Here is a 16514-nt window from a genome sequence, read left to right as displayed (position 1 = left end):
CAGAGCATATGAAATCTAAACAAAATCATAAAAAGCAAGAACATATATACATACTGGCATTTTGAAGCTGCTCTTTCCCGAAGTCTCTAAACTTGCTCATCCATTCCATGCACTCCTTCTCCAGGTAGCCTTTGGTGTATTCCTTCAGCACCTGGACCTCATCCCACTTCCTCTTGGTTTCTTCTGCTGCATGAATGGGAGCAACCCAAACCTGTCTGTCATCGTCAAAGGACAGAAAGTCGTTTCCATCATAGTTGTACATGTCCATCCCACGGACAAACTGCATCGTCCCATCAGACTGAGTTTCACCCTCACAGCCATGCATCCACTGAAGAATATGGGTGTCTGTAAGAAAACATGAGAATACACTAATTATACAAGAAGAAGTAAAATATTTTACAGGCAAAAAAAAGACAGTAAATAAGCTATAATATCTTGTTGATGTAGTAAGAATCTTGATGTCTAGATTGGACATTTATCAATAAGAGTTCACAATGGTTATAATTTTAATGGTTTTATTTCTGCCAAAATTTCTTGGCTCTTACCTGTGTCATTCTGTCTCATTCGTTTCATCAATATGTCGATGTTGACCTTGAACCATTGCTGCTTGCTCTTTCTGGACTGGGTGCCTTTCTCCCAGTACTCTTGTTCAAGATGCTCTTCCATCCAGTCCTGTTTGGGAACTTTTATTTGGTTCTCACTGTCATAGTAGTCAATCATCCGGTTGTCCAGTAAACCCATAGCAGTGAACTCATGTAACCCCGGGAGATCCACAGACTTGGAGAAAGCTGTGTAGATGTAGGTGAGGGAGTGCTTTTCTAAAAAACATAAATAAATAAATAAAATAACAGGAATTAATTTAAAGAAAAGCTTGTGAAAACTGAAACGCCTATGCTTTGAACTAGTCATTTTGTGGCACCTTTCATGGCACTGTCATTGTCAGTGACAGAAGGATAAAGACATGAATTCAATGAAATATCAGTGATTACCTAGAGTGCAAATCTTTAAATGACTATATTTAGCCATGAAGTCTTTGTACAAAATGCTATTTCCTTTTTGTTACTTTCAAGTTAGGTTCTGACAGATTGAAATTCTAAATAATTTAGCTCAATTTCAAACCCATTTCCTCACACCCTGACGCATTAATTCTGGCCAAAGTAAAACAGAGAACTGAGAATAATGGAATATCTTTTCTCTTCCAATTACAAGACATTTAGTACTATTTCTGAATTAATAGTTTTGCTTTCACAAAGCTAAAAATCTCATCTAAAAGTTCCCAAAAGTTCATCCATCTGGTTCAGAATCTCCTTTGTAATAGATAATAGAAAGATAAAACTGTCTCCATAAAAAACATCACACACAGTAGAGTAATTTTAAATAGGTGTCTCCCTAAGTCTGAAGTCAGAACATAAACCTCTTGATGTGGGTATTTCAGATAATTTCCACGGGTCCATCTTAAATAAAAAGCTATTCCTCGTGACATATTCTGCTTATAACTGAAACAGTTCTCTGGAACAAGAGGGTATTGTATTTTATTTAGGGTTGTTTTTCTTTTTATTAAAACTGCAGTATGTAAGTTTATTTTTAAAAAAAAGTTTCAATTGTTCACAAAAATGCTTAATTACCCCAAACAACTGGTCAAAGGTCAAAACTATCTTGGGCATAATATGGAAAAGGCTGAATTTAGCCTATGGTGTTGTATTGTACATCTGGTTCCATGAGAGGGAAATATTTTCTTTCTCTCTACAAGAAAGAAAAATATTTTTCAAAAGAAAAGAAATAAATACTAGTTTAACATTTTTCTGCCTCTCAAACCCTTTTAAGAGACAGAACCATCTTACATCTAGCGAGACAAAAGAAAAATGTTAAACTCCTTAAGCAACAAGAGATCTAATTTTGGCAGAAAACTTGTCCACTCTGCCATTACAGCTTTAAATCAGCTAAGGTCAGATCGTATGATAATAATGTCAGGAAATTTTCAATGTGATGAAATACTTTCGATTTAGTATTTGGACACACCTTACAGATTAATTAAACTTATCTTCCAGCTTGAGACAATAAAAAACAGGAGACTGGAGGACAAGAGTAACAAAGGTCACTTATAACGTCTTATCATATTTATTCTAGGTTATTGCAACTATATGAGTGTCACACTGTCACAACTGACAAACATCATTTAGTATTTGTGTTCTCCCCTCAACCTTTGTTGTGTTATCTAACTTGTTGGGAAGTAAAATACCCTTTATATTGCACAGGACTCCATAATGGAGGGATGTGGGCTTCTTCATAAAAGACAAGGACATGAAATATAGAAACAATATGCCAAAGCCGCAATAACTTTATGAGGGCTGTTAAACTTTGACAGTCTGTACTTTGCACCCTTGTTTACCACATTCTGTCACAGGTAGGTAGACCATTTCATGGCTGCTTCATAATTGTAAACTGGTCAAAACAGAGGTCAAATACACAATCACTGGAAATAGATTGATTATTTAGAGCGACAGAAAACAAATCACACAAATTATTGACTGATTTTTGAACCTTCTTATCAAGGCTTGTTAACCCTGCTTTCTGAAATGGAGCCCTGGTGTCATGGGGGAAATCTTTTCTTAAGAAAATAAATAAACCTACAAGAATTTCAAATACTGTATAAAGTTAATTTGTCCTCTGAACCTTTGTATGAGATACACAATAGAGCCACCTTACTTAGTAAGAAAAGGGCGAGAGATACCAAAAAGACTGAGATCTTTAAACTTCAAGAGATCTCACTTTGGCAGAAAACTTGTCCACTCTACAGCTTGAAATCAACTTAAATAAACTTTCTAAGGTCAGATCCTATGATACTGGTTTAAGGAAATTTTCAATGTGATGTACTTTTGATTTGGTATTTGGACACACCTTACAGATTTATTAAACTTATCTTCCTGCTTGAGACAATAAAAAACAGGAGACTGGAGGACAAGAGTAACAAAGGTCACTTATAACGTCTTATCATATTTATTCTAGGTTATTGCAACTATATGAGTGTCACACTGTCACAACTGACAAACATCATTTAGTATTTGTGTTCTCCCCTCAACCTTTGTTGTGTTACCTAACTTGTTGGGAAGTAAAATACCCTTTATATTGCACAGGACTCCATAATGGAGGGATGTGGGCTTTTTCATAAAAGACAAGGACATAAAATATAGAAACAATATGCCAAAGCCACAATAACTTTATGAGGGCTGTTAAACTTTGACAGTCTGTACTTTGCACCCTTGTTTACCACATTCTGTCACAGGTAGGTAGACCATTTCATGGCTGCTTCATAATTGTAAACTGGTCAAAACAGAGGTCAAATACACAATCACTGGAAATAGATTGATTATTTAGAGCGACAGAAAACAAATCACACAAATTATTGACTGATTTTTGAACCTTCTTATCAAGGCTTGTTAACCCTGCTTTCTGAAATGGAGCCCTGGTGTCATGGGGGAAATCTTTTCTTAAGAAAATAAATAAACCTACAAGAATTTCAAATACTGTATAAAGTTAATTTGTCCTCTGAACCTTTGTATGAGATACACAATAGAGCCACCTTACTTAGTAAGAAAAGGGCGAGAGATACCAAAAAGACTGAGATCTTTAAACTTCAAGAGATCTCACTTTGGCAGAAAACTTGTCCACTCTACAGCTTGAAATCAACTTAAATAAACTTTCTAAGGTCAGATCCTATGATACTGGTTTAAGGAAATTTTCAATGTGATGTACTTTTGATTTGGTATTTGGACACACCTTACAGATTTATTAAACTTATCTTCCTGCTTGAGACAATAAAAAACAGGAGACTGGAGGACAAGAGTAACAAAGGTCACTTATAACGTCTTATCATATTTATTCTAGGTTATTGCAACTATATGAGTGTCACACTGTCACAACTGACAAACATCATTTAGTATTTGTGTTCTCCCCTCAACCTTTGTTGTGTTACCTAACTTGTTGGGAAGTAAAATACCCTTTATATTGCACAGGACTCCATAATGGAGGGATGTGGGCTTTTTCATAAAAGACAAGGACATAAAATATAGAAACAATATGCCAAAGCCACAATAACTTTATGAGGGCTGTTAAACTTTGACAGTCTATACTTTGCACCCTTGTTTACCACTCAATCTACTACAATCTTAGCCAATCAAAGGTGAGAGCTCAATGACTTTTCTTTTAGGTTTTCACCTTTTTAGAAATTCTAGATTTGTTTCATTAATCACCCACTATCAGCATTCTTAACACTTCTGTATTTAACAAGCACAAAAGGTGGAATTTAGGTGAATTTCTTAGTTACCTGAGATTCTCCACCTTTCTCCTCTGTATCAGGTTTCTATTTTATTAACTAAATCTACATTGGTAAATCTTAACAACCATTCGTAGAAGTGGAATAGTACATAAAATCAGTTACTAAGACAAATGTCACAATTTTGCTTTCACTTTTAAAAATAAACTTAAAATCATCACAAAAAAACAAAACAGAAAACCCCCTCTAACTTACCGCTGTTTACTGCCATTCCAGTCCCCAAAAGGACCAAAATAGCTAGAAGTGACATTCTGAACCCAAAGTAGTTTCCGCTCTGTGGAGAAACCCTTATGTTCGGCTGTTCGACGGCGCTCCTTTCCTTGTCTGCTACAAAATCTGATTTGTTAGAATGTTCTCTGTGTTTTATGGTCTGTTCCTGTTAATCATTTGCTAATGTGGCTTTATGTCATAATTTAGAGAACTTCCTTTTTAAGACATACACTTTCCAAGCACTTTCACATCTGCCACGGAAAATAAAATTATGAAACAAATAAATATATTTCATTAATAATTTAAATATTTATTATCATAAATAATATATATATTTTTAAGACTCCAAGGTTTTGTGTTAAAACATATTTTACAAACAACAATAATCCATCCAAACTGCAGCATAAAAAAATTATGTTTTTTTTCATATAGATATTACTAATAAAACATAAAAACATAATTAGATGGGACCACAAAAAAGCCAAATTGCAAAATAAAACAAAAAAAAAACATTGAAATCTAATCCAACTCAAATAAAACAGATTTAGATTAAATAATATACTTACAGCCTATATTTAATCAAGTTACAATCAAATTTTGAATCTGTACAATTGATGCATTTTTGCATAGTTTCATCATCCCATCATGACCCTTTTCTTAATCCAGTCTCATTGGTAATTTTTTTATCAACTGATTACTGAGGTGTATTGGTTTTTTGTCTCTTACTTTGTTTTGTGTAGCAACCAATCACTGCCAAAGTAGACCGTATTGATTTATTTAAGTCTCAAAAAGTAAAAGTTACCAGGCCATATTCTATTTTTTAGACAGACTATTTTGTATGACAAGATTTTTTGGGAAGATGATATTTAATACACACTTCTTACCAGATGGTGGCAGTAAATAAAATAGAAGAGGAACCAAAAGATGATGTCATACCTAGCAACAAGGTCAAACACACTTCCTCTCTAAGATGAGGACTTCTGTCATCTCTCCATTTCAGTTCAGTTCAGACGTTCTCAGCAGCTGACAGAATCGCTCTCAAGCTAGGACACATTGGCAGTAATTTTTATACTGAGACTGAAGCGTTCTGAGAGAACTCTGGGAATCTTTGTGTAATGTAAAACTTTTCTTGATGGATCTATGCTCTGTTAAAAAAATGTCTAAACATCATTTCACATAAACTACAAACCTCATTTGTAAATAATCTGGATGAAGAAAACTACTGAAGAAATATATCTCAATGACAGTTCATTGGGTAAAAAAGAATTCTTTGTTTTATTCAGACAGAAAATACAGTTACATAAAGGTACATTTTAGTTTTGAAGTCTTAATCATTTGAAAAAAAATCTCTCAACAGATCAATGAATAGCAAACGTAACGATACGATGATCTAAGAGATACTGCAAAGATTCTATGTAAACATCTAGTTTCATACATAACGTGATGATTTAATCATTAGAGAAAAGTTGCAAATACTTTTTCTTTGCTCACAATATCACAATTAGACAAAGAAAAATATCACTCTTCGAACCACCAGTGCAAATACAGTACAAAATATTTAGTCAGTAAAAGCCCCATAAGTCCCAAAATACAAATAAAACCCCCTAAAAATTGGAGTTTTAAAAACTTTTAAAGCAATAATGTAATACAGAGTTTAAAAAGTAATCAAAAACATTCATGAAGCATTGTAAAGATCCAAAAGAGAATAACTAAACTTCCCTTATTACTTCAAATAGCATATGTAATCGTGTAACAAACATGATCGGTTTGGCTAACTCAAAATACTTTCAAATTGTGAATTTGATTTATTATAGGTCTACAAAAAAGCTCACACTGCAGTATTTTTTCTTACTCTGAGGTCTTACAGTCTTTTTTTTACTTCAAACTTTTTTTAAATAATTTGCTATCTTTTGTTGCGGGGATTTTAGCAGATTTGTCAGAAGGAAAAATATGATTTTACATTAATGCATCAAGGTGTAACATGTCCTCACTGAAAGAACAAAAACCTGAAACGCATCTTTCCAATTCTTCTTATTTGTAATTAGGTATTGGCATCTTTGCTGACTACTTTGTCCATAGTGTTTCCAAACATGTAGTAAACATGTAGTGCGCTACATGTTCCCAAATATGTAGTAAATATATTTATGAGAAAACTTATTTTTTCATTCCTCAAATAACTTTATATGTTAGATTTCATAGATCTGCTTGGGAACATGACTTATTTCTCAATATTTTTGCCATATTATAATCTGGTTCCAAATGATTGAGATTGCTAATTAGTCAGACTCGTGTCACTTTTATTCATCGCTCTAATTGTTGGAACTAGGAGATGAATCTGCAGGAAAAAACGGTGTTTATTATTTTATTATATTTTTTTTTTACAAAATGTGCACAGCAAAAGTTTCAATTTGTGTAAAGCTACTTACTATCAGCACCAGAATCTTAGGATGGATTGGCTTGTTCTAAAGAATACACAGAATATGTTCATGTTAAATCAACTTCAATACTTTTAAGAAAAAAAGACATATTTGCCTTGTCTACTTCATCTAACTACGAGTTTCTTTTTCTTGCTCTGTGATGACAAAAGTAATTATCTATCCTATACTCAACTCTATTATGAGAAAGTCTTAGTGGTACATAGTTTTAATACTAAAGTGATTGAAGTGGGGAAAAATTGGACATCTGTCATGATAAAACAACTCTGAATAAAAAAATAAAACAAATTCTTACTGTGGGACCTGAAAACCCTCTCATTATTTATGCAAAGAAAATCTGGGCTTTATACTTTGGGATTTAAAAGAAATTTCATATAGAAATAAAATTTAAAAGTGTAGAAAATCATTGGGTGTAACTTGCCTGTTCCAGAGGAGCCCTCAGAATTTAGACCTAAAAATAAAGATATATGTTAGTATATCTTTGTAGCAATAAACAACTCAGTAACCTAAAAAACATCTTATTCTGCCTGACACTTATATTTTCCACAAAGTACTAAGGTGATTCACAAATGGATTGGCAAAGAAATAAATTACTTGGATAAGAAGCTGTGTCTGTAGAGGAATATATATATATATATATATATATATATATATATATATATATATATGCAACATCAGGAAAAAGGAGCACGAGAAACTAGAGAAATACCAGGGCCTCAGGGAGGAACTGGAGAGGGCCTGGAAGGTGAAGACCACAGTGGTGCCTGTGGTCATCGGGGCCCTCGGGGCAGTCACCCCCAAACTGGACCAATGGCTACAACAGATCCCAGGAACAACATCAGACATCTCAGTCCAAAAATGTGCAGTCCTTGGCACAGCCAAGATGCTGCGCAGAACCCTCAAGCTCCCAGGCCTCTGGTAGAGGACCCGAGCTCAGAGGATAAGAACCACCCGCGGTGGGTGAGAAGGGAATTTTTATTTTTTATATATATAGTATACTGTATATATATATATATATATATATATATATATATATATATATATATATATATATATATATATATATATACTGTATATATATATGTGTTAGAATATATATATATAATCTAACATTATATATATGTTATATATATATATATATATAAAAGACATTTAAAGCATTTAACATAGAAACATTCATAAATTCCGTTATTTAGTGGAAATGTAGGTCTTATATTTGTAAAGCAGAGGGAATGTGGCAAAAAAGCTGACGTTGTTATACGTGTCAAAACCTTGCAAATAAATATTATTCTTGTAGACATTTTTACACTTGTAGTATGGATCTAAATATTTATCTTTCATATTTTAGTAAACTTATTATACTTAGCCACTGGTGTATTTAAGGGAAAAGTAAATTTGTTTGAAAAGCACATGTGTTAAGAACTATAAGTGTCCCCTTTCTGAGAGAAAGGGGTTTTGAATGTGTTATGGAATAATACTCTATGACGGTTCTGAATTTAAAAAGGTTAATGAAAAGAAAACTTACCATTATCCATGAGGGGCTTCTTCTCATTAGGTGTGCTTGTACCAGTGACTGGTTGACCTACATAGAAAGATTCAAGCAGACAGTAAATATCAAACTCATTACTGCGAAATGTTTTTGAATATCCATCCATCCATCCATTTTCTGTTCACCCTTGTCCCTAATGGGGTCGGGAGGGTTGCTGGTGCCTATCTCCAGCTACGTTCCGGGCGAGAGGCGGGGTACACCCTGGACAGGTCGCCAGTCTGTCGCAGGGCAACATGTTTTTGAATATATGTACCATTATATCTAAACAACAGAAGCATTTGTTTTTAATGTGCCATTTTAGGTTCATTCCCATTGTGAAATCTGTTTTTATAATTGTGTTTCATTTAATTAGTTACATTTGTTTAGTAATGTTACAACAGGACACTAACTTTTGAGACAGGACAACTGTCAGTGTTGGTAAAGAATTAATGTATTTCTATGTACCACTAAAAAAAATATACGTTTTCAATTTCAATGTACTGGTCAACTGACATTTATTTAATGATTTATGATTTATTTAGCAGAAATTAGAAAGGTTGGTTATGATTGGTTGAGTAAATGATGTCAATATTGTATTGAATATAAATATCTGTGGAAAACATTCCCATTGCTACAACTTTCACAGACACTGCACTAATGCAGAATCATACATAAATAAAATTTTTAAAAAACAATAAAAAAAATCCTACTTACCCTTCTTTTGGCTATCAAGGTCACCATTGGTGCCTGCACATACAGAGATACATACATTTACAGGTATGGTGACTAAACCTATCTTAATTTAAGTGTATGACACTTTAAGGTTTCCTCTTCAGAAAAAAAAATATTTTTCACCAAAAAAAAAAGGAAAAACCATTTTTTGGTGAAGAAAATTAATGAGATGTGACTTACTGGAGGTGGTCACAGACTCTAGACCTAAAAGTAAAGATATATGTTAGTATATCTTTGTAGCAATAAACAACTCGGCAAACTAAAAAACAACTTAATCTGCCTGACACTTGTGTTTTCCATTCACAAATGGTTTGGCAAAGAAATAAATTATTTGGATAAGAAGCTGTGTCTGCATATGTATATATATATATATATATATATATATATATATATATATATATATATATATATATATATATATATATATATATAGTATATAAACATTTAAAGCATTCAACACAGAAATATTTGTAAATACCAGGATTTAGTGGAAATGTAGGTCTTATATTTGTAAAGCAGAGGGAATGTGGCAAAAAAGCTGACATTGTTATACGTGTCAAAACCTTGCAAAAAAATATTATTCTTGTAGAAACTTTTACACTTGTAATATGGATCTAAACATTTATATTTCATATTTTAGTAAACTTATGATACTTAGCCACTGGTGTATTTAAGGGAAAAGTAAATTAAAAATATAAACAAATAAATAATAACAAATAAATATTATTCTTGTAGAAACTTTTACACTTGTAATATGGATCTAAATATTTATCTTTCATATTTTAGTAAACTTATTATACTTAGCCACTGGTGTATTTAAGGGAAAAGTAAATTTGTTTGAAAAGCACATGTGTTAAGAACTATAAGTGTCCCCTTTCTGAGAGAAAGGGGTTTTGAATGTGTTATGGAATAATACTGTATGACGGTTCAGAATTTAAAAAGGTTAATGAAAAGAAAACTTACCATTATCAATGAGGGGCTTCTTCTCATTAGGTGTGCTTGTACCAGTGACTGGTTGATCTACATAGAAAGATTCAAGCAGACAGTAAATATCGAACTCATTACTGCTAAATGTTTTTGAATATATGCACCATTATATCTAAACAACAGAAGCATTTGTTTTTAATGTGCCATTTTAGGTTCATTCCCATTGTGAAATCTGTTTTTGTAATTGTATTTGATTTAATTAGTTACATTTGTTTAGTAATGTTACAACAGGACACTAACTTTTGAGACAGGACAACTGTCAGTGTTGGTAAAGAATTAATGTAATGAAGCCTAGGCGCAAATTCAAACTGGAAGACTCTTTTGTCCCCACCGGGACCCGTTAATTGAAGGGACCTGCCCACAATCGTCGACCTATCAACGCCGGACCAAGCCACGTCACGTCCAATCATCAACCAAGTCCCAGCTGATAAGGACCTTCATTCATCGTGTCCTTCGCTCTCCAGCCGAGCTCAACCCACCACCACCCCTTCTCCTCCATTCGCCCGGTCCTGAGGCCCGCACCCTTCTTCAACCTCCACCACCAGTGCCGGGCCCTGGGGGATGACGCTCCTAACAGCATCGGGGATGCTCATCTGAAGCCTATCGCTAACGCTGCGATAACCGTTATCCCCAGCCGGGGCCCGAGCGCCAAAGACTTTAAATTCTGTTTGTCAATAAACTCTTCTAATTGCCTTCTCATCTCCGTCTGAGTCTCTCCAGATTGAATTTCTATGTACCACAAAAAAAAATATACGTTTTCAATTTCAATGTACTGGTCAACTGACATTTATTTAATGATTTATGATTTATTTTATGATTTTATTATGATTGGTTGAGTAAATGATGCCAATATTGTATTGACTATAAATATCTGGGGAAAACATTCAAATTGCTACAACTTTCACAGACACTGCACTAATGCAGAATCATACATAAATAAATTTTAAAAAACAATTAAAATAAATCCTACTTACCCTTCTTTTGGCTATCATTGGAGCCTGCACATACAGAGATACATACATTTACAGGTATGGTGACTAAAACTATTTTAACTTAAGTGTATGACACTTTAAGGTTTACACTTCGAGAAGAAAATGGGTTTTTTTTAACCAAAAAATAAATAATATTTTTGGTGAAGAAAATTAATGAGATGTTACTTACTGGAGGTGCTTACAGTCCCTAGACCTAAAAATAAAGACATATGTTAGTGTATCTCCTTACTCATAAACAGCTCAGTAAACTAAACAAACATTTTAGTATACATGACACTTGTACTTTAAACAGAGTGTGAAAGTGATTGACAAATGCATCACAAAGAAAAAATGCACTTACTTGACTGACTGGAGCCTTCTTTGCATTCTATTAATACAGAAACATTTATTAAAACACTTAACAGTAAGTTATTTGTATATTAAATCCCCCAACCTAATGATCACAACCTGATAAGAAATATCTTTAGACGTTCATGGTTTTAAATAATGCTTTAAAATAAATATATATATTCTTTTAGATAAAAATAAAACAACTCTATGACCATAGGTTTTTTTTAAATTAGCAGGGTTTTAAACAATAAGAACGAAAATCTACAGATTATTCCTTTAAACATGATAGAAGACTTGAAGCCTACAGACTAAAGGCATAATAATGCAGATTTTCTGTAATGTGTGTATGTGCATTCCACTGGTTGGAAAAATCCAGGGGATGAATGTTAAGCCAGAGCTCAGAAGAAAACGTTTTCATAAATTAAATATTTTGTTTCCAGATTTATCGTTAAACATAAGTGCTGGGAACAATGGTCAGTAAGTGGACAAGAGTTTCCGTCAGAGAGTCAACCACTTTAACAACTACCAGTGGTTGTATAAAGAAAGAACTATGAATGCAAATACATCGTTTGATGTTGTAAATACGTGCATACACAGGGCATGTAGAGGAAATTTCATATTTTATATGGTATCGGAAAACTGACTTTTCCATGAAAATGATCTTAAAACGAATCTAACCAGTCTCATGAACTGATCATGTGCCCTGCTAGTAGCTGAATATGAAATCAATATACTATGCAGCAACATCTACATTATCCCTGCATGTAACTCATAAAATGTAATGTATGAATATAACCTGCTGAGTTCCAGAGTTTTCCTTGTGAAAACCAGAAATAAATTCTTGATTTCTTGTTAAACCTTATGTATTATGCACAACAACTTTTTGATGGAGGTAAAGTTCAATGGATCAAAAAGCTCAGTATAAACTAAAAGCTACTTGAATGGAAATTAGTCTATGTAATGATGGACTGTTCAGCCACTCCGTATGACTTATGATATCTCATAAAGTACATAATAAAATAATAATGATCACTGTTCCTGAAAAAGAATCTTAAAATACTTTTTTCTGTGCAACTGAAACACTGTATATGTGGTGTTTAAATAATTGTAAATGTAACTTTCAGTCATTTCAGTACATTTTATTAAAAGTTAATCTGTTATCTTAATGAACATCCAGTTATGAAACAAAAGGTATATAAGTGATCTTTAATGGATAAAGGGGAAAAAAATCTTACCAAGTTGGCGTGTCTTCTTCTTAAGGTAAATAAGTATCCCACTAATGGCTGCAACCACAATCACAATAGTGACAGCAGCACCAATGACAATGGGCATATTCTCATTGTCTTCCACAATAATGTGATCTAAAACAAAACAAACTTCATATTAATTTTAGTTCACTTTTAGTACTTCTGTGGATTTTAATAAACAAATTCCTAGACATACAATCTATAGTAAGATTGTATGTCTGTAGGTATTGTGACTGGTTGATAGAAGAAACCAATTTTACATATATATATTTGTTTCATATACAAACAAACAATGGGAAACTAAAAGTTTCTCACTCCATTTCTCTTCAATACGCATTTTAGAGGCACGATGATTAACTTCACAGGTGTAGATGGAAACATCAGACTTCAAAATCTCTACATGATCTCTTCTCTGGAAGGTGTTGTCATTATTTGGGAGAACTCCAGTGGTCACCAACCCGTCCTCTTTAGTCAGGACACGTCCATTTCTTTTGATAAACAGAGTGATGTCCTTTGGTAAGAAACCCGTAGCCAGACATGTCAAAATTGTGTTTGTCTCAGACTTGGCTTTACGAGTAAACAAATGCACTGTAGGTGGACCTGGTGAGGGAAAAATGGAAAAGTTTGTTGTAGGATAGACAACATATATGGCAGAAATTTTAATCAATAACATTTTCATAGTTATATGCTTTCATTCATGAGATCATTTAAGCACCTAAAACATAAAAAAGCCATTTTTTAAATAACGTTTCTCTTTAAAGTACACCAGAACAAAAGTTTTCAAAACAACTGATTGTTTTGTTTGACTTTGTTCAGGAAATTATTTTTAAGCAAATCTAAGATAAGCATATTGTTGAGAGCATATGGAAAAAAATAAACAAAAATATTTAGGCAAGAAAATATACAGTATACATACTGGCTTTTAGAAGCTGCTCTTTCCCAAAGTCTCTAAACTTGCTCATCCATTCCATGCACTCCTTCTCCAGGTAGCCTTTGGTGTATTCCTTCAGCACCTGGACCTCATCCCACTTCCTCTTGGTTTCTTCTGCTGCATGAATGGGAGCAACCCAAACCTGTCTGTCATCGTCAAAGGACAGAAAGTCGTTTCCATCATAGTTGTACATGTCCATCCCACGGACAAACTGCATCGTCCCATCAGACTGAGTTTCACCCTCACAGCCATGCATCCACTGGAGAATATGGGTGTCTGCAAGAAAACAATAGAGAAAAAACTAAATAAACATCAAGAAAAAACTATTTTAGTCATTAAAAGATTTAGAGAATTAATAAACTGTTATATCTTGTTGCTGTCGTAAGACTCTTGACATTTAGATTGGACCTGTGTCAATGATAGTTTACAGTAATCATTACTTTAATGCTTTGATTATTGACTGTAGGTATCCTAAACTCCTTTGAACTTACTTGTGTCATTCTGTCTCATTCGTTTCATCAATATGTCGATGTTGACCTTGAACCATTGCTGCTTGCTCTTTCTGGACTGGGTGCCTTTCTCCCAGTACTCTTGTTCAAGATGCTCTTCCATCCAGTCCTGTTTGGGAACTTTTATTTGGTTCTCACTGTCATAGTAGTCAATCATACTGTTATCCAATAAACCCATAGCAGTGAACTCATGCAACCCTGGGAGATTCACTGGCTTGGAGAAGGCCGTGTAGATGTAGGTGAGGGTGTGCTTTTCTAAAAAACATATAAATAAAAAGAACAGGTATTAATTTAAAGAGAGGCTTGTGAAAAACTGAAAGTGGTTATGCTTTGACCTTTAGTCATTTTATGGAACATTGTCTTGGTATACAGATATCTTGGTCAAAATAAATTGTGCAAACCCTGTAATTATTATTTAGGTGAAACGTTGGTCAAAATCTCTGGATCAAAATGCTCCTGGTATTAAGCCCTTTTTCAATTTGAGTTTAGACATTCATGATACTTAATATTTTGTATGTAGTTATTGTTAAACCAAATTGACTTTTTCAGAGAGGGAAAGAAAAAAGTAAAACAGATGTACTATACTGCTGGGACAGAAAAAGAAACAAAAAACACCCCAGCCTTGATGGCAACTCATGTCAAAACTATCCCAGTAATGTTGTCTGCCTACATTCAGCCAGACTGCCCCACCTTCACCTGGAACTATTTGAAAGGACTGATGCCTTCCTGGTACATTTTATACAATGGTGAACAATATTTGTTGGGTTGAAGTTTAAGTATGGTATATATTTTTTAGTTTCGTACATGACAAATCTGCCACAACCATTTTACATATTCCAAAACATTATTAGATCAGTCAGAGATTAGAGCTCATTAACTATTTTTCCTTTAAAGTTTTCACCTTTTAGAAATTCCAGACTATTATTAACCACCTACCATCAGCATTCTTAACACTTTAATATTTAATAATAACAAAGGCAATGTTTAGGTGAACTTTCCGATTATCTGGGATGTTATATCCTCCACATAGGAACATCCTATGTGGATATGATATCCACATAGGATGTGGATCCTATGTGGATTATGAACTAATTTCTAACTAGAAATTTGTTCATAATTTCTAAATTATGAACTAAACACACATAGCTAAATATCAGCAAACATATATTCTAAGTTTAATAGAAGAATACATTGAGTTACTTAGACAAAAGTCACAAGCAGTTTCACTTTTATTTTAACAAATGCACTTGAAATTGTCAAAGTACAAAAGAAGAAGAAAAAAAAAAAAACACTTACCGCAGTTGACGGTGATTCCTGTCCCCAAAATGACCAAAACAGCCAGGAGTGACATTCTGAACCCAAATTAAGTTCTGCTCCTCAGGGAGAACTACTTATGTTGGGCTGTAGGACGGTGCTCCTCTCTGTGTTTGTTCCTAAAGCTCACCTGTTAGACTGGTTCTCTCTTTCCTGATCTGTTGTTACTCCTTCACTACTGTGCCTTTAGGGACCATCGTAAATCAGGAAACTTTTGTCTTCCTTTAAAATTAACATCATTTTCAACCACTTATACATCTGCCACAAAAATTAACAGCAATAAAAATTCAACACGGTAGAGCAGTTGTTTTGCAACACACATAACACTTTGATCAAAGACTTCAAGATTTTTCATAAAATATATTTTATTGAAGATAAACAACCATGAGCCATTCCAAACTGTGTACATTTTTCTAGCAACATAAAATATTCAGATTTTTTTTACAGCTCAACTAAACCACAATCAAAAAAGATAATTCATAAATGACAAAAAACATAAAACTGCAAAGCTTAAAACATTCAGATTCAAAGCTCGATTTTAAGCCTAATTTAATAAAATTTTAATTAAAATTAGAATCAATAAATCATTATAAAACAAAAAACGGGAGTTTGCCAAATGTTTTCGGGTTTGTTAAGTGCAGCATTAATTCAGTTCTCCAAAATTTTACTGCTACCAATTATCAATCTGTGAATATTTTTCTGATTTATTAACATAAAAACAATTAAAAATACAGACGAAGAACTTCAAATACTCAGGTAATCTACAGTAAGACACAAGTAATTGAAAAATACACAAAATTAAAGTCAATTAAAAACATTTTCAAATAGCTCCAAACAAATACAGATACATTGAGTTTGACAACTATTTTCTTATTAAAGTGTAACCAAAACAGATTTGTATTTTACAAGACTTAATTTCTTTACAAGTTCATATTTGATGCGCTTTCATTTTATAGCCATTTTGGA

At 33.3% G+C, this 16514-nt stretch overlaps 1 protein-coding gene across 7 annotated transcripts in view; it reads right to left on the bottom strand.

The window, feature by feature from the left end:
* Nucleotides 1-16514, bottom strand: part of LOC114156365 (uncharacterized) — a 38580-nt gene that overhangs the window by 8827 nt on the left and 13239 nt on the right. For 6 of the 7 annotated variants that reach the window (XM_028036747.1, XM_028036752.1, XM_028036748.1 and 3 more), the window contains 2 exons: nt 546-818; nt 55-345 (listed from right to left, as the gene is read on the bottom strand). In XM_028036747.1, the coding sequence (XP_027892548.1) occupies nt 55-345; nt 546-818 (564 nt within the window). Of the gene's footprint in view, nt 1-54; nt 346-545; nt 819-8503; nt 8561-9220; nt 9254-9418; nt 9443-10201; nt 10259-11199; nt 11224-11386; nt 11411-11557; nt 11585-12782; nt 12909-13109; nt 13395-13710; nt 14002-14216; nt 14490-16514 lie in introns of all 7 variants that reach the window. The other variant, XM_028036746.1, reaches the window with a different exon arrangement.

Source organism: Xiphophorus couchianus, chromosome 13, assembly GCF_001444195.1.
Source record: "Xiphophorus couchianus chromosome 13, X_couchianus-1.0, whole genome shotgun sequence".
Lineage (NCBI taxonomy): Eukaryota > Metazoa > Chordata > Actinopteri > Cyprinodontiformes > Poeciliidae > Xiphophorus > Xiphophorus couchianus.
This window is presented reverse-complemented; position numbering and strand designations above follow the sequence as displayed.